This window comes from Phycodurus eques, chromosome 6 (genome assembly GCF_024500275.1).
Source record: "Phycodurus eques isolate BA_2022a chromosome 6, UOR_Pequ_1.1, whole genome shotgun sequence".
Classification (NCBI taxonomy): domain Eukaryota; kingdom Metazoa; phylum Chordata; class Actinopteri; order Syngnathiformes; family Syngnathidae; genus Phycodurus; species Phycodurus eques.
The window spans coordinates 5,655,356-5,679,684 of record NC_084530.1 but is presented as its reverse complement, the minus strand read 5'-3'; the positions used below and the strand labels follow the sequence as shown (position 1 = coordinate 5,679,684).

The 24,329-nt window shown below is 42.3% G+C and overlaps 2 protein-coding genes across 2 annotated transcripts in view; one reads left to right on the top strand and one right to left on the bottom strand.

Annotated features, from left to right (window-relative positions):
* ppp1r12c (protein phosphatase 1, regulatory subunit 12C) overlaps nt 1–13,242 on the bottom strand; it is a 31,647-nt gene extending 18,405 nt beyond the window's left edge. The window contains exons 1-8 of the mRNA XM_061678642.1: nt 12,895–13,242; nt 8,395–8,569; nt 8,183–8,313; nt 6,492–6,610; nt 1,860–2,019; nt 1,587–1,731; nt 1,412–1,486; nt 1,266–1,345 (exon numbers count right to left, since the gene is read on the bottom strand). Coding sequence (XP_061534626.1) covers nt 1,266–1,345; nt 1,412–1,486; nt 1,587–1,731; nt 1,860–2,019; nt 6,492–6,610; nt 8,183–8,313; nt 8,395–8,569; nt 12,895–13,103 — 1,094 coding nt within the window. The 5' untranslated portion in view covers nt 13,104–13,242. The remainder of the gene's footprint in view (nt 1–1,265; nt 1,346–1,411; nt 1,487–1,586; nt 1,732–1,859; nt 2,020–6,491; nt 6,611–8,182; nt 8,314–8,394; nt 8,570–12,894) is intronic.
* Nucleotides 13,243–20,752: 7,510 nt separating this feature from the next.
* LOC133404657 (nicotinate-nucleotide pyrophosphorylase [carboxylating]-like) lies at nt 20,753–23,359 on the top strand. Its single transcript, XM_061680769.1, is given in 5 exon segments — nt 20,753–20,803; nt 20,805–21,006; nt 21,672–21,982; nt 22,891–23,022; nt 23,112–23,359. Coding segments are annotated over 5 exon segments (888 nt in total). The 3' UTR covers nt 23,304–23,359.
* The last annotated feature ends 970 nt before the right edge of the window (nt 23,360–24,329 follow it).

Here is a 24,329-nt window from a genome sequence, read left to right as displayed (position 1 = left end):
GAATTTTGTGAATACAATGACAATTTTAAATAATAATAAAATATACGTCAGGGTGATGACTTATAGTCCCCTCCAAAAGTATTGGAACTGGCAATTCCTTTGTTCTTGTTGTATACTGAAGACATTTGGGTTTAAGATCAATTCCAGCTTTTATTTCATATTTAACATCTAGATGTGTTAAACAACTCAGGACAGAGCACCTTTTGTTTGAAGCCACCCACTTTTCAAGTGAGCAAAACTATTGGAACAGACATTAAATTAACCTTAATGTGAATAACATTTAATATTTGGTGGCATAACCCTTACTTGCAGTAACTGCATCAACTCTGCGATCCAGTGACTTCACCAGACTGTTACATTCATCATTTGAAATGCTTTTTCAGGCCTTTACTGTAGCCTCTTTCAGTTCTTGTTTGTTTCTGGGGTTTCTCCCTTCAGTCTCCTCTTCAGGAGGTAAAATGCATGCTCTATTGGGTTCAGGTACGGTGATTGACTTGGCCAGTCTAAGACCTTCCACTTTTTCCCCCTGATGAAGTCTGCTGTGTTGGCAGAGTGTTTTGGGTCATTGTCTTGTTCTATGATTAAGTTTCTCCCAATTAGTTTGGATGCATTTTTCTGTAAATTGCCAAACAAAATGGTTTTGTAGACTTCAGAATTCATTCTGCTGCTACCATCATGAGTTACATCATCAATAAAGACTAGTGACTCTTAAAAAGTGGATGGCTTCAAAAAAAAAAAAAAAAAAAAAAAAAAAAGGTGCTCTGTCCTGAGTTGTTCAACACATCTATATGTAATTACCATGAAATAAAAACTGGAATTCTGAACTTTTGTCTCATATTCATCTTTTGATCTGAAACCCAAATGTCTCAAAAACAAAGGAATTGACCTTGCCGTTCCAGTAGCTTTGGAGGGGACTGTATTCGAGGATATTGTCCAGCAATTTCACTTATGGATGTATTCACAGTGGCCATGAGAAAAGGCCTTTAAGTTTAAATGTGTATTTTAAGATCAAAACTCTCTTAGAACCTTCATTGATAGTTATTCAGTCTGCCAATACATTATATTCTGCTCACCCTGTTTGAGGTTACACAAGCTTTAGCCAATCTCATCTTGGGTGAGAGGTAATGTACACACGCTTGAATGACCACCAGTCAATCATTGGACTGAATGACAACCATTTACCAACAATTTTAACTAATATTTAAAAGAGTGTGGTAAAAAGCTTAATGTTGCCTATGCTTATCAAGTATTGGACGAATACTAACCTCCGTTTTTTATTTTGTGCATTTACAGCGGTAGCACCTTGTTGGTTTTGCCGTTCTCGTATGGACTGCTCGTTACGCCACTGTGAAGACACAAAGTCGTCAGTGATTTGGGCAACTGATTGGATTAATTAAGAAAAATGTCTCACATTGGCTTGTTTCTGAGCTAAATCCTCCAGGAGCTCCTCCACACTTTCATCTGCAACATCCAAAGGCGTCTGACCCTTCAGAATATGTCACAATGATTTATAAAAAAAAAAAAAGAATAGTCCAAAATACAACATTAAATTCTGTACAAATGTCAAATAAAAAGTGAAGTCTCACGGCGCTGCTGCGGGCTTCCATATTGCACATCTGTTCAGCTAAAATGTGACAGGCCTCCCCCTGACCCCAGTGTGCAGCAGCATGAAGAGGAGTCCACCCGTCTAAGTCCATAGCAGACACATCCAGCCCACACTGACACAGTAGCCTGGACATCATGAAGTGAACAAGACAATGTGTCAGGAGATTTACTCACTTGAAGGGGATTATGAGCTTTCAAGGAGGAAAACTAAAGGAACTGAAGTGTCCTTTATGAAAAGGGAAAAAGATGCTTACTTGAGAGCTTCCACGTAGCCTTTGGCCGCAGCCACGTGTAGAGGAGTGGCTCCAGTCCTGGGATGTCGTACGTCAGCAGGTGGTCCCTCACTCAGCCAGGTCCGAGCATCTGTCGTGATATGCTCCTCCTCTACACGCTTTACTGCCTCCAAGTCCACACCTGAACGCAAGATGGATATGAATATTTTTTAATCCATTTATGTTGCCATCAGAAACTTTTCATTATGTGACACGCCTCCTCCTCCTTTGTCTTATCAGGTTTTCTCGTTTGTTCTCTTTCAACATCAGCGAAAGGATTCACAAATGGACCAATGAGCAAACACTATCTGAAGGCAGTGCTCATGGTATAGTGTCGTAGTTTCACATTGCAATTGTTTTGTTATGGACATGCTGTTTGAGACATAGCAGAACAGTGACACGCCATTTCAACTGTGTTCCTCCATTCTACATAAAGCCACAAGCTCACAGCGTTACTAAAGTTAATATAATTAATACTAGTATTATTTTTCTTTACATTTCTTCATCATGCCTCCTCCAACTGCTTTCCATGGGACTACTTTTTCGGAACTCAATGTTTACGTTCTTGCAGTTTGCGGCACAGACAGCAAGTTTGTTCCCTAAACTCCTCAGCGTCGTTTAGCTCTTATATTTTAAACGGTAGCTATTTTGTTTGAGAAAGGCTTCTTTGGTTTTACATATTTAGGTATTTAATTTGTGATTTACAGCACAGCCCGGAGACTATTATTATTTATTTCGTTTGTTTTTTTTACAATCATATATAATGAAGTGTCCTAAATAAATAGTCCACTTATTTGTTTTACTCACACTCTTCTTTTTATCAGATATTTTATCCGCCAAAAATCAAATCGAGTATCGAACCATGGGTCAGAAATCGTGATATGTATCGAATTGTGACCTTGGTGTATCGTTACACACACACACACGCCAGCAATTTTTTTAGAATATATTTTAACAAAAACGTTCAACATAAACGATAGTCATGTTTTTTTATGCCATTGATAAAATATTAGAGCAAAATAAAAACAAATTAACACATCTTACAAATTCTGCCTTAGTAATCAAGCATATGACCACAACTGTGTGAAGTTATTTCATTTACTAAATAAAAGTAGAGCTGCATTTCACAATAAGAGCAAGTAAAAGAAGAAACAACTTATAGATCTTCAAATAAAGTGCTTACCTTCATAAAAAAAATTCCCTTTTCTCTTAAAGATGCCAAATCTTGACAGAACAGTGAAGTCTCAAACAATTTTACATATTTTAACAAATCTTAACTGAACTGTTTTGAAGGTTATGCTTCTTCAAAACCTTAGTTTTGTTTCATAATGGCGTTTCGCATACATATGCAATTCTAACAAGGGCTCCCAGTGGGAACTTCTCCACTGAGAAGTACAAACAAAAATTACTCTGCCCTTTATAGGCACAATTTCTTCCAAATGTTATCTTTCTTTGTCGGTCATTTTCTGATCTTTCTCCGCCTTTTAACTCTTATTGCATGCACCTCCCTCTCCCGCTCTCTCTCTCTCCCTCTCCCTCGCTCTCCCTCATCTGTGCGCAGTCAGAGATTTCAGTGATTACCACCTGCGATGCAGATTTGATTGGCTGAAGGGGTGGCCATTAAGCCTGTAATATGTTGTGCCGCTTAAAATATAAGCACCCCATATGTCTTGAATCATAACCTCTTTTGTGGCTGTGGTGAGGATCTGTTTGAGAATGCTTCTGGTTCCGGATGCGGACCGCGAGTTATTGACCTCTGTTTTAAACAATGTGAGCCGGAACGATCTGTATGGTTCCTTAGGACACTAGCTAGTTAGCTCGCCGGCTAGCAAAAATAATAAATAGTTAACATTCCCTGAAATGTCCCAGTTGTTTGCAACCACGGAGTCAAAGCCGTTACCCGCCAGCAGCTCACTGGGTCGTGAGGGGCGCGCCGAGTGTTACCACAACAATGAAAATTTATAAAGCCCGGGAAAAAAGTATTTTGTTCCATTGTATTTATGGAACGATAACCCACCCTACTCTTCTTCTGATTGAAAGATAAAATAAGACCTTTCACTTAATAACGTATGACTAATTGGTTTCCTTTTCATATACTCAACAGTTTTTATTTATTGAATTCACATTGTGCATAAAAGATTAAACATTTTTATTTATTTTCTAAAATCATTAACCGCCTTTGTGCATCCTCACTTAATATTCACTGCCATTGACAGCTTTAGAAGTCAAATATCCACATTAACTGGGAAGGCGTTAACTGGGAAGGCTGGCAGTGAATGAGTTAAGCAGCTAGCTTTTTAGCATTTTGTGACATATTTATACATTAGGTTCATAGCTGTGCATTTATGAGCTTAGAATAGCTGAATAAGAATAAGATAAATATGTTTTGTTTAAGTTTAGGAAGTGTTCAATTTATTCAAACTAAAATGAAAAATCTCAAGAGAAAAGTATTTGCTTTGTCTCCCTTCACCAAAACCCTCCTCTGTTTGGGTACATGATGATGATCCATTTTGGTACTTATTCCTCTCTGGCTGCATTTGCCAATTTTTTTACCTACTTGACTTAAGGATTTGCCAGTCATAGATCATCAGATTGGCCTTATGTCGTACAGTGACTACACGGAGCAAAAAGCACACTATATGTATCACTGTGGTTGTATTATAATTTCCTTGTCACAGTTTAAAAAATAAAAAATGTTTTTCGACGGTACTCATCATCAAAGCAGCCAGAGCCTGCAGGGCTAACATCATGTTGGTAAGGGTAGACAAATATTAAGCTCACTGATTTTCACTATGTTGAGACAGAGGTGAAGTTAACAGTTTAAAAAGTTAACATTGTTAACAAGTGAACAAAGTTAACATACTCGGCGGAGAGAAAGGTCCATGTTACAACAAACGGGTGCTCGCCTTGCATTTCACAATGAAATGCTACCACACTTTTGCCATTTGTCTTTTCTCTCTTCTCAATACAACCCATCCATCCATCTTCTTCCGGTTATCCAAGGTCAGGTCGCAGGGGCATCAGCTTTAACAGGGAAGCCCAGACTCCCCTCTCCCCAGCCACTCCTTCATCCAGCTCTTCCGGGGGGGATAAGTATGCCCACACCTGCTCGGCACCTCTCAATGTGGGCAACTCCAGAGAGGAAGAGAGTCCACCCCCTCTAAAGAGGACTGGTACCAGAGCCTAAGCTGTGTGTGGAGGCGAGTCCGACTATATCTAGTCGGAACGTCTCAACCTCACACAACAGCTCGGGCTCTTTCCCTGCCAGTGAGGTGACGTTCCACGTCCCTAGAGCCAGCTTCTGTAGCCGGGGATTGGATCGCCAAGCTACAGCCTTCAGCCACCGCCCATCTCACACTGCACCCGAGCCCTCCCACAGGTGGTGAGCCCATGGAAAGGGGGACCCACATTACCCATTCGGGCTGTGCCCGGCCGTGCCCCATACTCTTCTCAATTTAGCATTGGATTTTGCAACCGTTGTGCTGCCACTCCTCAACCGAATAGCTTAACTTACACGCATCAGTGAAGTAAGCGTGTTGTGTGACACACGCCCCTGCCTGCTTCCATCTTTGCGACAGTCTCCGCGGTAAAACCGATTTGCAGTTTTGCTTGTCAATGAGGTTTTTGCAATTGCGAATTTTGACCCGCAAACTGCGATGCGAGACCACTTAATTCGAGCCTTGCACACATACGAAGGTAAGCAATGCTGTGCGTCTGTGGACGCAGATTCACCATGCTTTATGCGTCCCTGATCATTTTTGTGCATCTCAGACGTGGGACGCACATCAAACGAGATCCCTGTATGTATACGTGTGTGTGTGTGTGTTCGGATCCTGTGTGGAGTTACAGTCCAGTCCAAAAGTATTGGAACGGCAAGGTCAATTCCTTTGTTTTTGTTGTATACTGAAGACATCTGGGTTTCAGGTCAAAAGTTCAGAATTCCAGCATTTATTTCATGGTATTTACATCTAGATGCGGGAGCCTATCCCAGCTATCTTCGGGCGAGAGGCAGGGTACACCCTGAACTGGTCGCTGTGTGTGTGTGTGTGTGTGGGTGTTTATGTTTGCGTGCGTGTGTATATATACCTATATTAGACTTTACACCGATTTTATTAGGCTGATCGGTATTGGCCGATATTTAGGATTTTATGCTGATCGGCCGATCGCCGATCCGATCAATGACGATCGGCTCCGCAAAAGACATTTACTCCGCGTCGCCGCGTGTACAGTATATTTGAATCCAAAAGCTAGTTTATGTTTAGCCTTGTCGCGTGTCTTTTGACGTAGTACTGTAAATAGCTGACGACCAATTAAGTTGTTTGGGCCTGGGAACGCCTCGGGATCCCCCCAGAAGAACTGGATGAAGTGTCTGGGGAGAGGGAAGTCTGGGCGTCCCTGCTAAAGCTACTGCCCCCACGACCCGACCTCGGATAAACGGTAGAAAATGGATGGATGGATAGATTCCTCTCCAAATCTGCAAAAGGCAGATCAGAGGATTTAGATTCCATTCCAGCTTTACGCTGCCATGAAGCATACCCGAGATTGAGTTACTTTAACCATGCACTGTAAAACAAGCTAAAGCGTTGTGTAGTTGCCAAAGAGTCAAGTGTTTACCTTGTCTTAGAGTGTATTCCTGGAGAAGAGCCTCAGTGGTTTCGTCCAGAGCGATGTCCACAGGAACATCACCATCACAGTTGACAGCAGAGAGAGAAGCACCATGCCGCAAAAGGAAACTGACAAATCAACCACAGTGAGAAACCATGGAAAACACAACAAACGGACAATCAGCTGTTCATAGGAAACACTAAAGCTAAAACACACTGTCTCTGCAGAGCTTATAAATTCATCCATATTCTCATTTGCTATAAACATGGGTTTCAATTTGTACACACTGTGGCCAGCCCAGCATGTACATTCTTTAGCTGAGATGTTATCCTGCCAAACACAACAACAATGATAGCATTGTTGAATGCAGAAATAGTCTGGCACCAACAGTACACGCTGGCATCAAGATTCGGTGCTTAAAAAAAAAAAAAAACAGCGCATACAGAAAGTATTCACAACGCTTCACTTTTTTCATACTTTGTTACAGCCTTATCACAAAATTTGATAAAATTATTTCTCTCTCTCAAAATGTTGTCTTTGCCATAAAGCTAAAAATTTAGCTCAGGTGTATCTTGTTTCCACTTTTCATCCTTGAGATGTTTCTACAGCTTAATTGGAGTCCACCTGTGGTAAATGCAGTCGATTTGATGTGATTTAGAAAGGCACACACCAGTCTATGGCAGGTCCCACAGTTGGCAGTGCATATCAGGACAAACCAAGCATGAAGTCAAAGAGTTGTCTGTAGACCTCCTAGACAGGATCTGGGAAAGGCTCCCAAAGAGCACAGTGGCCCCCATCATCCGCAAATAGAAGAAGTTCGGAACCACGAGAGCTCTCCCGAGAGCTGGACTCCCTCTAAACTGAGCAATCTATGGAGAACAACCTGAGTAAAGGAGGTGACCATAAACCGAACAGTCACTCTGTCAGAGCTCCAGCGTTCCTCTGTGAAAACAGGAGACGCTTCGAGGACAGCCAACTCTGCAGCAATCCACCAATCCGGCCAAACCGGTAGAGTGGCGACACACAAGAAACTCCTTCATAAAAGGGACATGCCAGCGCACCTGAGTTTGCCTCAGGGCACCTGAGGGACTCTCAAAGCAGGAGGGACAAAATGTTTGGAGGAAACCAGACAACGCTCATCACCTGGCCAATACTATCCCTACAATGAAGCATGGTGGTGGCAGCATAATGCTGTGAGGATGTTTTTAATTGCATGACTTGGAGACTAGTCAAGATAAACCTGCTCCAGAGCGGGCACTCTTGACCTCAAACTGGGGACATGGTTCATCTTTTAGCAGGACAACGAGCTTGAGCACACAGCCAACATATCAAAGGAGTGGCCTCAAGACAACTCTGTCCTTGAGTGGACCAGGCAGAACCAGAGCCCTAGCCCAGACTTGAATCTGACAGAGAATCTCTGGAGAGATCTGAAAATGGCGATGCACCAACGCGCCTCATGCACCCTTGATGGTGTTCCAGAGGAATGGGCCCAAAGATCAGTGTGCAAAGCTCGTGGCATCATATTCAAAAAGACTTGATGTAATTCTTGTCAAAGGTACATCAAAAAAGGTGTTGAGCAAAGGTTGTGAATACTTGTTATTTCTTAGTTTTTGCAATAAGACTAACATACCAAAATTGGGAAAATTTTAATTGTTCTAATATTGCATTCTTTAAACTAGAGTAGACACGAAGCAACATACTCTGCTATGTCGCGGTAGCCGCAGGAAGCAGCTACGTGCAGGGCTGTCCACCCCTCACTGTCAACCTGGTTCACATTGGCACCATGCTCCAGAAGAAAAGAGACCATCTCCATGCTACCATCAATGCAGGCCTTGCAGAATTAAGTTTTGAAAATAAGTGTTGTTCTCATCAAACAGTAATAGTACAACTCAGGAAGTAAAAGCAGCTTTACCTGATGTAATGCAGTTATTCCGTCAGCATTGGAGCAGTTAATAATTTCTGTCCCGTCCTCTTTGTTGTTGCTCATCATCTCCTTGGCTTCTTGGAGCATCACTTGGGCTTCCTCTGTGTCCCCGCTGGCACACGCAGCCAGAAACTCTGCAGCTCTGTCAAACCTCACCCTTTTTCTAAACAGTACGATAAATATTGTTGGTTAGACAGAATATCAGATTAAGACACACTGAACTACATTTATAGCCTTTGAAAATTTCCATCCATCCATTTTCCACAGTATATCACTTTTTCCCCATAGGGTTGTGGGTGAGCTGGAGCCAATCCCAGCAATGGGTGAGATACTGCCAACATATAACAAACAACTATTCACATTCACGCTTACACCTAATTTTGAGTACTCAATTAACCTAACATACATGGTTTTGGAATGCTGGAGGTGTACACAGGGAATGACATGCAAAAACCACACCAGTGAGCTGAGATTTGATCAATCACTCAATCAGTACTTTGCAAAGATCATGTATTTGCTGATAATTGATAAAAGTCAAATCAACACGTAGGTATTTACGTCAAATTTCACACTGTTAGCTTACAATTGCAAGGTGCCATATAAAAGGAACTAAATCATATCTATTATAAAAATTGGGTTCTCTGTGCTGGGTGATTACTCCGTTTATCAAGTTTATTTGTTAGGTTAATGTTTTTTTTTAATCACTTGCCTAGTTCAAAGAGCATCTCTGCTGATGAGCAATGCTGACACTAATAACATGGCTGTTAACAGAAAGGAGCTAGTTTCCAAAAACACAGTCAGTGTTGCCATCTTAGCAAACTGGCTGCCCTATTTAACGACTTTTCCCAACCACTCCAGGGGCTATTTAAAAAAAATAATAATAATAATTGGGAATTGCATTTCTGCTATCAGACAACATGAGGAATAATTTTTACATTGATTTGCTTGGGAGAAGGAGTTCGGTGGAAGGCAATCACAGAGTCACTGGTGCTGAACATCGCCCAAGACATGGTGGGTGTCCATTTATACATTGCAAAAGCAATGATTTATCGACATGTTGGAAACTGCTAACCCGAGGTATGTGCTTGGAAGCCGCAAATATTTTACCATGTTTTCTAACCCTGTAATAGCTCTACATTAGAAAGAGTGTGAGAGCGCTAGAGGAGGTACCAGCAGACATATGGACCAGCTTGATTTATGAAGAATCATGTTTACATATTTTGATAAAATGACTTTTTTTCAAGAGGAAGAATGTAAAACATTCATTGCTGTGGATTATATTCATAAACTGGATTCTAACCATTTACTGCCACCGACGTACATATGCATCGTTTGTTTTTCAACGGCTAGGCTTGGATGAGGCTCTCGCCCAGCTTGTCTGTGAATTTAAACGATCCCTGTAGATGGCAACGTTGCATCGCTTTGGATTGAGATCAACACAGCTTTTGAGTAGAAAATAAAGATTAAGGTATGAATCTCGTCACATCAATTATTAGCGGGAGAAATGCCAACACACTGGAATTCGGACAAGTTTCGGAACCTCACACTCAAACAGCGTATGTGTGTGTGTGTGTGTGTCTTCCTGGTATAGTGGTAGTTAGTAGGCGATGTGTGTCACGAACAGGACTAAAATCAGTAATTGGAATTTAGTGAAAAAAAATGTGATACTTCATTTTAAGGCCATATTGCCCACACTTCAATACAGTAGTATGTTATGGCATACTGCAATTCTCACGTTCCATAAACGCATGACTCATATGACAGATATTTCACCAGAAAATATACATTTCACGTCACTTCCAACTAGTGTTGCACCAAGTACCAATACTGTACAGAGGTATTTTGATATAAAAAACAGCAGCCGTACCAGTTTTTTGTTTTAGTACCGATAGTTTATTTTTTTTTAAAAAATAAATAAATAAAAAAACTCAGTTCAGTTCGGTTCATATGGTGTCTTAAAAGCCAGTACCCAAAAAGACGACAGTCAGCCAATGATTGCCTGTCTTCTGGCAAGTTCTGTCCGTGCGACTGTGTGGGAGCTAGAAGAATGAAATGCCTTCAAATTGCCGACGAGCGCCTGCGAACAAGTTAGTACGCGTTAGCCACCGGGATGTAACCTCAGAGTCCGCTGCTCACGAGGCTATGTGAGCGAAGTCGGTGTTATGTGCAATGGATTCTCCCGTGCTGTTCAGGAAACTGCATTTGATGCACACAAAGGCTGACAGCATTGATAGCATGAGATGACTTAATACAGGTGCGCGCCGCACGGAAGCCCAACTTGGAGCGATCCAACAACAGATAAAGACTACAGTCGTCGTTGGAGATCACTCCGGAAATCGGGGAGATCGAGAAGAATAAAAATCCACCTGTACGCAAAAGGAAAACTACTTATTATCAAGGTGGAGCAAAAAGGTCCACTTTTTGAGGGTCATGGGACTCCATACGAAATTAATAACAGCACTGCACTGTGTGCGCACAATGTATTGTTTACAATGGGAGAAATCAAATGCAGTCAAATACAAGAATACTGCACACTAAAAGCTTCAATACAAACGTTGAAAGCTCGAAACACACAGTGTTAAGTATGAGTCAAGTATGTATAAATGTATAAATAGAAATAATGAATATAGTCATGAATCAAATATTACTTCCCTTGTTTCTTCAGTTTCTTGTTCATTTTTAATGCCAGGTGCAACTAAAAGTACCTTTGTTTGGACAGACATGATGACAACGAAAATAGCGTGCAGAGTTGAATATAAGAGCTCTAGCCATTTTCCATGGTTTTATTAATAATAACCAAAACTATATTTAATCATAGCAATTGAGATTTTTTATTCTTTAGGTAAATTGCCTTTAGTGGTGCCAGGTATTATAATGAACAAGAAATTGTATTTTATTTTTAATTTTTTTGTCATTATTAAGGGAGAAAAAAAATCCACACCTGCATGGCCCTGTGTGATTACCCCACTCCCGTTCAAACACAACTTATTATACCAGAGTTCAATTTCTCTAGCCACACCCAGTCATGATACTGGCACACCTGTTCGCAATCAAGAAATCACTTAATTTGGACCTGCCATTCGGGAGCAAATGAGAAAGAATGTAAGTGAGATCTATCAGTGTGGAAAACGTTATGAAGCCGTTTCTCAAGCTTTGGGACTCCAGCGAACCACAGTGAGAGCCATTGTCCACAAATGGCGAAAACAGAACAGTGGCGAACCCTCCCAGGAGTGGCCAGCTGACCAAAATTACCCCTCACAAAAGACACCACAACAATATCAAAAGAACTGCAGGCCTGACTTGCAAACTGGCCAAAAATGGCCAGCATAACAGAGTTCCAAGAAGAAGAACAATAAGGCTCATCTCAATTTTGCCAGAAGAAATCTTGATGGTCCCCAAGACTTTTGGGAAAATACTCTGTGGTCTGACGAGACAAAAGTTGATCTTTTTGGAAGGTGTGTGTCCCATTACATCGGATGTAAAAGTAACACAGCATTTCACAAAAAGAAAATCATACCAACAGTATAATAAGGTGGTGCCACTGTGATGGTCTGGGGCTGCTTCAGGACCCGGAAGACTGGTTGTGATAAATGGAACCCGGAATTCTGCTGTCTACCAAGAAATTGTGAAGGAGAATGTTCTGCCATCTTTTCGTGATTTCAAGCTGAAACGAACTTGGGTTCTGCAGCAGGACAATGATCAGAAACACACCAGCAAGTCCACTTCTGAATGGCTGAAAAAAAGACAAAATTAAGACTATGGAGTGGCCGAGTCAAAGTCCTGACCTGAATACTGTTGAGATGTTGTGGCATGACCTTAAAAAGGCAGTGAAGATGTGAAACATTTAAGTGTGACAAACATGCAAAAAAAAATAAAAAAATAAAAAAATAAAAAAAAATCAGGAGGGGGGGGGGGGGGCAAACACTTTTTCACACCACTGTGTGTGTGTGTGTATCATACATTAGCTGTAAATAGATGCACAATTTTATATCAAACACACATTCATCATATATGATAACACAGGAATATATGTAGTTATTTAAAAAAAATGACTTAAAAATAGGCTAATTCCATTTTTTACAGGTTTGAATACTGTACATCCCGCTCGCTCCCTTAATTGTTTGGGGGGTTGTTGCTTGAGACTGCAATCAAAAGTGGACTGACTGCATAATATGAGGTGGCGGTCTCAAGACAATGTGCGGTGTTCGCATACAGTCTCCCACGGGAGGGGGGGGGGGGGGAGTTGTATGGAAGCACAGTTGTCACAAACGAAGTCTCACCAAGTATTAAATATCAGGTAGCTTGGGGGATTTCCACACCTACCACGTTGATGCTAATTGGCTTTAATGCATGGGGGTACTGTGCAAGCACCGATGTGAATCTCATTTGTAGTCCACGCACACTTTTCATTTCGGACCTTGGGGCTAAGCTAGCAAGCAGCTCGTTGGCAAGTTCTGTTCAACCGTTCCCCAAATGGGGTTTCCTCACCGTCTCTTGAGGAGCGGGCTGCTTTCGTCGCCCTTCGAAACGGGTTCCTCACTTGGCGGCCGCCGCAGCTCGGCCTGCGGCTCCTCGGTTCCTCTTTCTACGGCGTCGCCTCGCCATCTCCGCCGGGGCAAGGCCGACGTTTTGTCGGTGCAGGAACCCGCCCAGCGCTTTAGCTGCTCCCGCCGCTTGGTCCTCGCCGAGTCGCCCATTAATGTATCCAAGGAGGCCCGTGTTATTAAAAATTAAACATAGTCAGGAAGGGAAAGACACACCCTCCATGCGTATACTTTCACTTCCTGACTGCGGAACCTGGACGAAGCCTCGGCTAGTGCTCGTGCTCGTGCTCGTGCTCGTACCGTGTGGGCGAACGAGCTGCGCGCGACACTGAACAGCGATGACGTCACAAAAGGCTTGTTTACAACAGTACAAGTACTGTACAGTACTGTAGTAGGTAGGTCCCTTCCTGTCAGGAAACACTGAAATAGTCAGACGTTGTGCCATTGTGTCTTGAAGTTGAATTGCTCACAATGAACGTTTTGAGTGTTTCTAGAGTATGCTGGTATGTCACTATGGAAAAACCATGTGAACATTTATTCTACAGCCTACTGGTGTGCTGCTCTGTCCTCACTGAGTCACTGGAGCATTAGTGTGTGACATTTAGAACAAAACAAAAAACAAAAAAAATCTGCTGTCAAGTTGAAACAGTTTGTGTTTGTCTTTTGTCCGGTCGCCAACGCCGGCAAAAATCAAAAGCTTTGAATCACTTTTGACCTTCAACGTGCTTCAACGTGTGTTTGAAGTCGATCAGCACAAATCTCTGGGAGGAGTTTGTTAAAATATGACCTCCACGCCCTCTGCCGAAACGTTGCGATTTTTAGTACAAAGCATGATCCTATGGCTTTTCTGGCTAAATTTGAGGTGCTTCTGGCTGATGACGTTTATTGTTTCCACTAGGTGGCGCTATATATATATATATATATATATATATATGTAATATATATAATAATATATTGTATTATATATATATATAAAATATATATATATATATATATATAAAATATATATATTATATATATATATATATATATATATTATATTTTATTATATATATATATATATATATATATATATATATATATAATATATATCCACACACACAGTATATAACAAACTATTGTCATACAGATGTCTTTCAGCTGTGACTCTTATCACACGAGAGGTTTGGGATTTTTTTGGGAGCATGTACAGGTAAGTTATTAAGGAGTTTCTGTTATGTGGCAAAAGATATTTGATATGCAAAATTTCATGCGCCGCCCCTGTCCTGTAGTGTGGCGAAATAAAAAGCGTTCAATAACAGTTAATGTTCCAGGTCTTGAGTTGATCAATCGGATTAAACCTCTCGGACAAGTGAAAGCATGAGGCCTGTAAATATGCAAAAACGGTCCAAAATTGTACATTCAAAAAATTATATCTCACTTCACTTTTTTTTTTTTTTTTTTTTTTTTTTTTTTTTGTATGTCTAGGGGTTCTCCCCAAATTTCGTGGGCCAAATGTACCGCATCTGTAGGGGGGCACTACAGAGCCATTTTTTGTAATTGCGTATGACAACTTCGCCAGGCTCGATGTGTGTGCAAAGTTTTGTTTATTTTGGTGCATGTTGAGGCCCTCAGAAATGACATTTATTCATTCACAACGATCAGTGACTGAAATATAAATGCATTTATGTGTGCAAGTATGTAAATATCCATGTACAAACATAATTGCATATCTGTGTGTAGTTGAATGGCAAACGAGTTGACATATTGTGGATCATCTCTCGAAATAACCTTCACCTTTTACTGTGCTGCATAATTACTGCCGGTATCACAAAGAACGATTTCTTGACCAATAAGAGCCGCCGTAAATTGTTTGCCGTTGTTAAAGACACAATAATGACAAGTACTGACTATTAGCCTCAGATATCTCGGTGCATTGAAAATCAGTCGACCACACAAAAATAGTTTGTTTACAAACCCATCCGCTCAAACATGGCGGCCGTTGCACACAAAGCTAAAACGAGCATGAACTGTCAATGTCGTAGTATCTGCAGGTAGAACTAGCTACCGGTATCCGGTCAGAGTAAGGCTGTATCTCTGCGGCTATCATGATTACTATTGCGACAACACATCATCAGTAGGGTAAAACTAACATGTCTCGTGATGGTCTGGCTACGCTGTTTTCCATATTCAAATTAAGGAGGATAACATTGAATATTAATGAGAAATCCAGTCCTCTCATCTGCCAGGCGGTTTGGACCAACTGAAATAGCTTGAAAAAGAGCATCTTGGGCATTTCCAACCCAAATTATCTTGGAAACCCGATAAAAGGAGATAAAAAAATTATACAAATTAAAATATGGGACCTTAAGGGGTCCATCCATCCATTTCCTCATGAACATATAGAGACAGATGACCAGTCACACCCACAATCACAACATTACTAAGTGGGAACTGAACCCACGCTGCCTATACCTAGTCAGGCGAGTAGACCACTACACCATTAGTCTATTGTTAAAAATTATTCAACTCAAATCTAATAATTGAAAATGGAGATGTAACGTTTTCTCATGTTGCTAAGCATTAAAGCTTACTTTCGACGAAGTGTCCAGAACAAAAACAGATTAATGAACTGGCTATCTGACCCGAGTGACAACAGCTGCGCTGAGTCATGAAAGCCACAATCTCCGTCTCCCCCTTGACCAATGTTCTGTCTTCTCGCACTGATTCCAAAATTGGTGGCGGTCAACTCAAACTTTGTCCCTCTCACCTGTATTGTTGTCACTAAACACTGCACAGTAATTCACAATTTGTGCACGTTGGCTATCAAATTGATCTATTCCAACACTCAACAGATAAAACAAGGCGTAGACCTGCAGCTTGGCAGCCGGGTCGTGGCCAGTGGTGTGTGACGTCACGTGCAAACTATCTATAAGGAAGAATGTCTGTCATGGGTTTTATTCTTATTAACAACTGGCAATAGTTGAGCAGAGCGGACTCTCTCTCTTCTCTTCATTGCCCGGAATAGTTCATTCATTATCATGCCTCTAAAGGATCAGAATCAATATGTTCACGGTGCTAACACTTGCTCTTTGTTGCTCATAAACATTCCAACATGCCCAAAGGGTCAAATTCCACGTTGCGTTTTTCTCTGGTTAATGCAGTCAGTCAACGACAAGAAAAGCTGGATCACACAAGAAAGTAAGTAAACATCTCAATGGAGTTTATTTGTGTTGCATAGAGAGTTAGATTTTAGCCTGGCAAGCATAATTAACAATTTAGGCCTCCTATGACAAAAAAATATGGTTTGTCATAGCCGTTGAATGATAACAGTCATTTCACAGTAAGTTCTGTCCTTGTATTGCTAATAAATGTGAAATAATGTAACAGAGAGGGAAAGCCGATAAAACGTCTGCAGATGGGTACATGTTCTCCTCATTGAGGTTTATAACTACATCTGTATGCACAGTATAAATGTAAATATATAATAATGATAAAATATTTTAAGAAGAACACACAGTCAAGTACAAGCCATGTAAGATGCAAACGACTCTCTTACACTTGTAAACCCACAAAAGCAAGTCACTTATTTTTTTTTTTATAATAGTGTTGGAAAAAAAAAAACTGGAACATGAGCCCATACTTTTTTAATTGAACATTTATGCAACTTATTACAGAACAATTAGACAAGTACACAACGGTATGGAACAAGGGTCAATTAAAGAACAATCAAACCAACCAATTTAGACAAAACAAAGCAAAGACCGGGGATGGTATATGGCGTTGTGATAAGGAGTAATGAGCAGGCATATTAAGGGGTGTTAAATTTGTTGGGGAGAAAAATACAAAGAATGGGATTTAACAAAAAAAATAGGACAAACAATGTGGAGTAATGTTTGTCGGAATCAACTCTTCATAAATTTCATGAATGGGACCAGTGGGTACGGTGTAATGTGTGATCCATCCATCCATCCATTTTTTTCCGCTTATTTGAGGTCAGGTTGTGGGGGCAGTAGCTTTAGCAGGGACACCCAGACTTCCCTCTCCACAGCCACTTCATCCGGGGGGATCTCGAGGCTTTCCCAGGCCAGCCGAGCGACATAGTCTCTCCAGGGTGTCCTGGGTCGTCCCCGGGGTCTCCGCCCGGTGGGACATGCCTGGAACACCTCACCAATGAGGCATTCAGAAGGCATCCTAATCAGATGCCCAAGCCACCTCAACTGGCTCCTCTTAATGCGGAGGAGCAGCGGCTCTACTCTGAGCCCTTCCTGGATGACAGAGCTTCTCAGCCTATCTCTAAGGGAGAGCCCGGACACCCTGCGGAGGAAACTCATTTCAGTCACTTGTATCCGGGATCTTCCAGTCACGACCCAAAGCTCGCATCATTGCAGACGCTGCACCGATCCGCCTGTCAATCTCCCGTTCATTCACTTGTGAACAAGACCCCAACTCCTCCACTTGGGGCAGGATCTAATCCCCGACCTAGAGAGGGCACGTCACCCTTTTTTGGTCTCAGATTTGGAGGTGCTGATTTTCATCCCAGCCGCTTCACACTTGGCTGCGAATCGCTCAAGTGAGAGTTGGAGATCACGGCTTGATGAAGCCAACAGAACCACATCATCTGCAACTCCCATGCACCCTCGGGGGCGAACTCCCATACACCCTCGAAGACCTTGCCGAGGGTGTAGAGGTGGTGCACTGTTCCACGGCCAGGACGAAAACCACACTGCTCCTCCTTCCTGACAGACCCTTCTGTCCAGAACCCCAGAATAGAACTTAACACGGAGGCTGAGGAGTGTGATCCCCCTGTAGTTGGAACACACACTCCAGTTCCCCTTCTTAAAAAGGGGGAACACCACCCAAGTCTGCCTCTGTTGCATCGGCGTGTCAACCAGGACAGCCCCACAACATCCAGAGCCCTTAGGAACTCCGAGTGAATCTCGTCAACCCCTGGAGCCTTGCCACCGAGGAGCTTTTTAACCACCTCAGTGATCTCAACCCCAGAGATAGGAGAGCCTGCCTCAGAGACCCAGGACTCTGCTTCCTCATGGGAAGGCGTGTCGGTGGAATTGACAAGGTCTTCAAAGTATTCTCCCCACCGACTCGCAACGTACCAAGTCAATATCAGCAGCGATCCATCCCGACTATACACAGTGTTGATGGTGCACTGCTTCCCCCTCCTGACCAGAATTTTCTCGAAGCCATCCGAAGTCCTTCTCCATGGCCTCTCCATGGCCTCACTAAACTCCTCCCATGCCCGAGTGCCTCAGCTACCACCAAAGCTGCATTCCGCTTGGCCAGCCGGTACCCATCAGCTGCCTCAGGAGTCCCACATGCCAAAAAGGCCCGATAGGACTCCTTCTTCATGTTGACGGCATCCCTCACCACTGGTGTCCACCAACGGGTTCGGGGATATCCGCCACGATAGGCAACCAACCACCTTATGGCCACAGATTTGGTCGGATGCCTCAGTAATGGAGGCGCGGAACATGGTCCACTTGGACTCAATCCGGGACATGGGTAAACTTCTGATGGAGGTGTGAGTTGAAACTCCTTCTGACAGGAGATTCTGCCAGACGTTCCCATCAGACCCTCACAATAAGTTTGGGCCTGCCAGGTCGGACCGGCATCTTCCCCCACCATCTGAGCCAACTCACCCACACGTAAGTATATCCACACCTCCTCGGCGCCTCTCACTGTGAGCAACTCTGGAGTGGAAGAGGGCCAACCCCTCTCAAGAGGACTGGTACCAGAGCCCAAGCAGTGTGTGGAGGCGAGCCCAACTATACCTAGTCGGAACTTCTCGACCTCAAACACCAGCTTGGGCTCTTTTCCTGCCCGAGAGGTGACATTCCACGTTCCTAGAGCCAGCTTCTGTAGCTGGGGATCGGATCGCCAAGGTCTCTGCCATCAGCCACCGCCCAGCTCACATTGCATTTGACCCCTATGGCCCCTCCCACAGGTGGTGAGCACATGGGAAGTGGGACCCACGTTACCCTTTCGGGCTTTGCTCGGCCGGGACCCATTGGTGCAGGCCCAGCCACCAGGCTGTTGCCTTTGAGTCCCACCTCCAGGCCTCGCTCCAGAGGGGGGCCCCGGTGTCCCGTGTCCAGGCGAGGGAAATCGAGGTCCAATATTTGTACTCATCATAAGGGGTCTTTGAGCATGGTTTGTCAGGTCCCTCACCTTGGACTTGTTTGTCATGGGTGACCCTACCAGGAGCATGAAGCCCCAGACAACTGAACTCCTAGCGTCATTGGGACACACAAACCCCTCCACCACGATAAGGTGACGGCTACAGGAGGGGTAATGTATGATATTTAATTTAATATTCAGTTAGCTGGTTGTACCAGTGTTTTTGTGAGGATTTTTCTGGTCTCTCCAATTCAGCAAAATATTTATATATTTTTTTTGTATGAACTTTTGAAGATGCTGTGAGGCTGATAAAGAGGAGAAGTCATTAAGCAGGGCAATGGTGGGGAGAGTGGGAGCTGAGGTTGAGGGTCTTGGACAGCTCACACATGAACGCCAACCGAAACTGTCCCAAAAAAGCTGAGACGTGATTACAAGTTGCCATGACAACATATAAAGTCCACAGGACACCATTTAAAGTCATTGAGATGCGATTAAAGTCATCATTTTTCTTTAACTACACATATGTCTTTGTTTAACTACTGTATCTACGCTAGTAACATATAGTTAATGGCAAAATAATTAAATGCTCTTCCATTAGATGGTAGAAGATACAATAAAACTATGTATCCACCTTTTCCCAATTTATACAACAGAATATCAGTATTTCAGCTTTGTGTTCAATTAAACAGGCCCAAATTTCACAAAAAAAGTAGGTAAATTTGTGAGTAAATTGAGACAAGATCATCATTTTTTCAGTATTTATACTTTTTGTTTGGTTTAGTACTGTGAGTTGTTTTTTTTTCTTATGTGAAATGAGTGCCTTGACTCAATAAAGGTTTGGAAGCTGTGTGACAGAATAAGTCTCCAACCTAAGCATCCCAGTCAACATGATTAAAAGGCAGAATCTCAGATTTAGTCCAGTTAATGGCATAGCCGGAAATCTTGCCAAAACTGTTGATGACCTTATGGACTGATGAAATGGCAGTAGAGAGAGCTGTTAGATATAATAAAATGCCATCTGCATATAAACTGATATGGCGGTGATGCGAAATCGTTTGAATGCCAAATATGCTGTTAATGGCCGAGGCGAGCGGTTCAATGAAAAGTGCAAAACGGAGTGATGATAGTGGGCATCCTTGTCTAATACCTCTGATTACTGTGAAGGATGTAGACTAGATGTAAACGTACACTAATCAGCTGTGATTATAGATGCGACAGCTGGGTTCAATAGAATTTTAATCCAATTGGTGAAATAGGGGCCAAAGCCAAAATGGTAGAGGAGGGGTGAAGAGAAAGGGTCACCCAACCCTTTCAAACACCTTTCCTATATCTAAAGTGAAGGTAATGGCTCTTAGTGTAGGTTTTGTTTATGTACACTATATTTTGATTTCATTTAAAAAAAAAAAAAAAAAAATCACATTTTCTGAGGGGAAAAAGGCAAAATTTTAAGTCGAGTATACAGTAGCCAAATTTGTGTTCGACTGAATGTGTGATGTCATTTGTGGATTGTCTGCATAGTTTGTACATCAAATGATTATTGTGTTGCATTGGACCCTGAGATGACGAAACTACAAATAACATTCAGTACTCAAATTTGGAAGATATTTGAATGATCTTTCTGCTTTCACTTTCTGCTTCAGTGTCAGTGGGCCATTCTATCATTTATTTGTTTCATGGACGATTACAGAATGCTTCCGTCCAAACACATACCCGCCCACGCAATCCCACCTCACGCTGTGACAGCGGCTGGCAAAAGCGTGGCTTGCTGAGGACACACCAAACTTTGATCCGGCGGGAGTGTGTGTGGGATTTCAGGAGGTGGAAGCAAGGCTGTTGTGTAAAAGTCCACAGAGCATCTTGGCAGGAAGTCCCTTCTTTTCTGCGGTGTTCACTGAGGTTGGCTGTACTGTGGATTGGATTTACCAGGATGGAGACGAAATAGGTCAGTATTGAATATTATCAGATTATATCAAAAAATGCAAAGTGCATACACGCAGAGCTCCAAATGGGTGTAACGTGCAACAAGGGCACAAAGTGATGTATAACCAAAAATGAAATATTGTTATACACTAACTGTCAGGAAAAGGAGAGACATGCAAAACACTGACTCTGATCATATAAATATGGGATTCAGCCCGCTAATGTGACTAGCACACCACTGCTGAAATTCACCTGTTAATGTCAAGCCCTGCATATAGTTTTTTTTTTTTGGATATAAAACCCTTCCCAACCGCCTTCTTAATAGCACGTCTATGTAACACAAGGATCAACAATTGCATCATACTTTCCACCCTCATTACAGAGAGGAAATGAAATCAGACTGTTCTGCACTTGGCACTCACTCCAATTCAGTTACTATTAAATCAGGAAATTTGGTTTCAGGTGTCAAAGCACAAATGTAAGCTGATCTTGACTAAAGGTGGAAAAGCCAATAGGCGCTTCCTAGACTGTTATGGATGCATACATACATACTTTATGTCCCTTGACAAACATATGCAGTCACGCGGGTCAAAGAAATGATATCAAATTGAATGGCAAGAAGCATTGTTAGCATCATTGCAAAAATACTTGTGGACCTAACTGTATCCTACCAAATGTGAACCGTAGGCCCAGATACTGTCACACTTACTGCTGTGGTACGAGGCCCGGCCAGATGCCTCCTCCTGGGTGAAAGGCCAGCTCTAAACTGTATTGCACGGGCCTCGGGGATCGCCACTCGATGTTCTCAACTCCGAAAAATGGCAACAGCGAGAGGATGGCACGGCCAAGTGGCAGGAACACGTAAAACGACCCCGGGTTTCCGACTGGTGGAGAAGTACGCTATGCTGGTGGGTGCTGTGTCCATGCACAGGCAGGACTTGAGTGGAATGGTGATGCTGAAGGACAACCATGTCTGGGCTTCAGGAAGCATCACAGAGGTGAGCATGCTGCATCAGTGGCCCCGCTGAAATGCTCCTCATACTCTCCCTCTGATATGGAGATACACTTTTTCAATCAAAACCAATCTACATTTTGGTTTCCTCTTATTGACGTTTTTGTATTCTAAACGGCAACCTATTTTTAATCTTAACCTGAGGATTCATAAAATCGCGGCACAGTGAACGACTGGTTAGAGCGTCTGCCTCACAGTTCTGAGGACCGGGGTTCAATCCCCGGCCCCGCCTGTGTGGAGCTTGCATGTTCTCCCCGTGCCTGCGTGGGTTTTCTCCGGGCACTCCGGTTTCCTCCCACATCCCAAAAACATGCATGGTAGGGTAGGTTGATTGACAACTCTAAATTGCCCGTAGGTGTGAATGTGAGTGCGAATGGTTGTTTGTTTCTATGTGCCCTGCGATTGGCTGGCAACCAGTTCAGGGTGTACCCCGCCTCCTGCCCGATGATAGCTGGGATAGGCTCCAGCACGCCCGCGACCCCCGTGAGGAGAAGTTGGTGGTCTATATGTTCCCTGTGATTGGCTAGTGACCAGGCCAAGGTACCCCGCCCGTTGCCCAAAGTCAGCTGGTATATGGGCTCGGCCTCAAACACAAGCCTAACGAGGACAAATAGTACAGAAAATGGACGGATGTATGTCACAAAGTTAGGATTTAGTAATATATCATAGTGTATATAGCAGTGATTTCCAACCTTTATGGAGCGAAGCCACATATTTTACAATTGGAAAATCTCACGGCACAGCAACAAACAAAAATAGCACAAAAAGTAGATACACAGTAATTACTGTATGTGCTTTGGGCACTGTGATAGTGTCGATAAAGCGCTATATAAATGGAGTCCATTTACCATTGAGGAAAGTGTATTGACTCCAAAATGATTTTCTCTTCTCCAGGCTGTGAAAGGTGCCAGGTCAGTGTGTGGTTTCAGCAGTAAGATTGAAGTGGAGTGTCGCTCCACAGAAGAGGCCGTGGAGGCAGCCGCAGCCGGAGCAGATATAGTTATGCTTGACAATTTTCAGCCACAGGTAGACAAAAAGTCATCACGGAACTTCATTGGATTGGTTGCAGTTTTTCCCCTGGAAAAATCAACACCAACTCATGTCATCTACTACAGGCGCTCCATCTTGCAGCTGGCGCACTGAAGCAAGAATTCCAAGCTCTGCTGATAGAAGCCAGTGGAGGAGTGACACCAGAAAACCTAGCCGAGTATTTCTCTCCATGTGTGGACATAATCTCCATGGGGTGTATTACACAAGGGTGCCCAGTTGTGGACTTTTCACTAAAGGTTCAAAAGCCCGTTTCTTAGTCAGACCTCCATGAAGGATTGGCACTGGAAACATATTGTACATTCACAAAAAAGGAATTTGAACCATTTACTTGCAATAGAAATAGTTTACAGGTGAGAATAAAAGGGGCACATCCTCCACATTTATATATATATATATATATATATATATATATATATATATATTACTACATATATTTGACCTTACCTAAATTACTGCACAGAGGTTTGGGGGCAATACATATGAGTTTATCACATCCACTCTTCATTCTGCAAAAAGAGCCATGAGAATCGTCCATAAGGTAGGCTGTCTTGAATCAGCTATTTGTCAAGTCTAAAATAATAAAGAGCAATGATTTTTGCGGAATGTCAAACTGCAATTAAGAATTTGAGAAGGGGGCCAATACTTTTTAAAAGCACTGTATAAATGTTTGTATATACATAAAAGGGCTATTAGAATAATTAACAAAGCAGGTTACCTTGACACGATTAACCAATTTTTCATGAAGTCTTATCCTTTCAAATTTGTTACGATGAACATGAAAACATTGGAAATAATTGTTCATGTTAATAGCAATTGCCTTCCAGATTTTATTCCATATATATATATATATATATATATATATATATTCGATTGGCTGGCAATCGAAGGGCAACCAGTTCAGGGAGTACCCCGCCTCTCGCCCCAAGTTAGCTGAGCTAGCCGCCAGCATGCCTGCGACCCTAGTGAGTATACAGTAAGCAGTATGGAAAATGTTTGGATGGATAAAGGTTAGGCAAAACTAAGCATTGTACTTCAGTTTATTCCTATTTTTGGTCAATGATTTTTGTTGAGTTGTGTGATCAGGTTGGATATTTTGTATGATGTATTTTTTTCCTCTTTTTTTTTAATACATTTACACAATTTTTTTTCTTGTGAATAATTGCAAGAATGACTGAAATAAAGTATTCATTTTTCACTTTTTATTTTTTTTTTATTTTTTTTTATATAATTTTCAATTGTGTTTAAAATGTTGTGAATTTGTGAAAGGCAATTGATTAGTCATT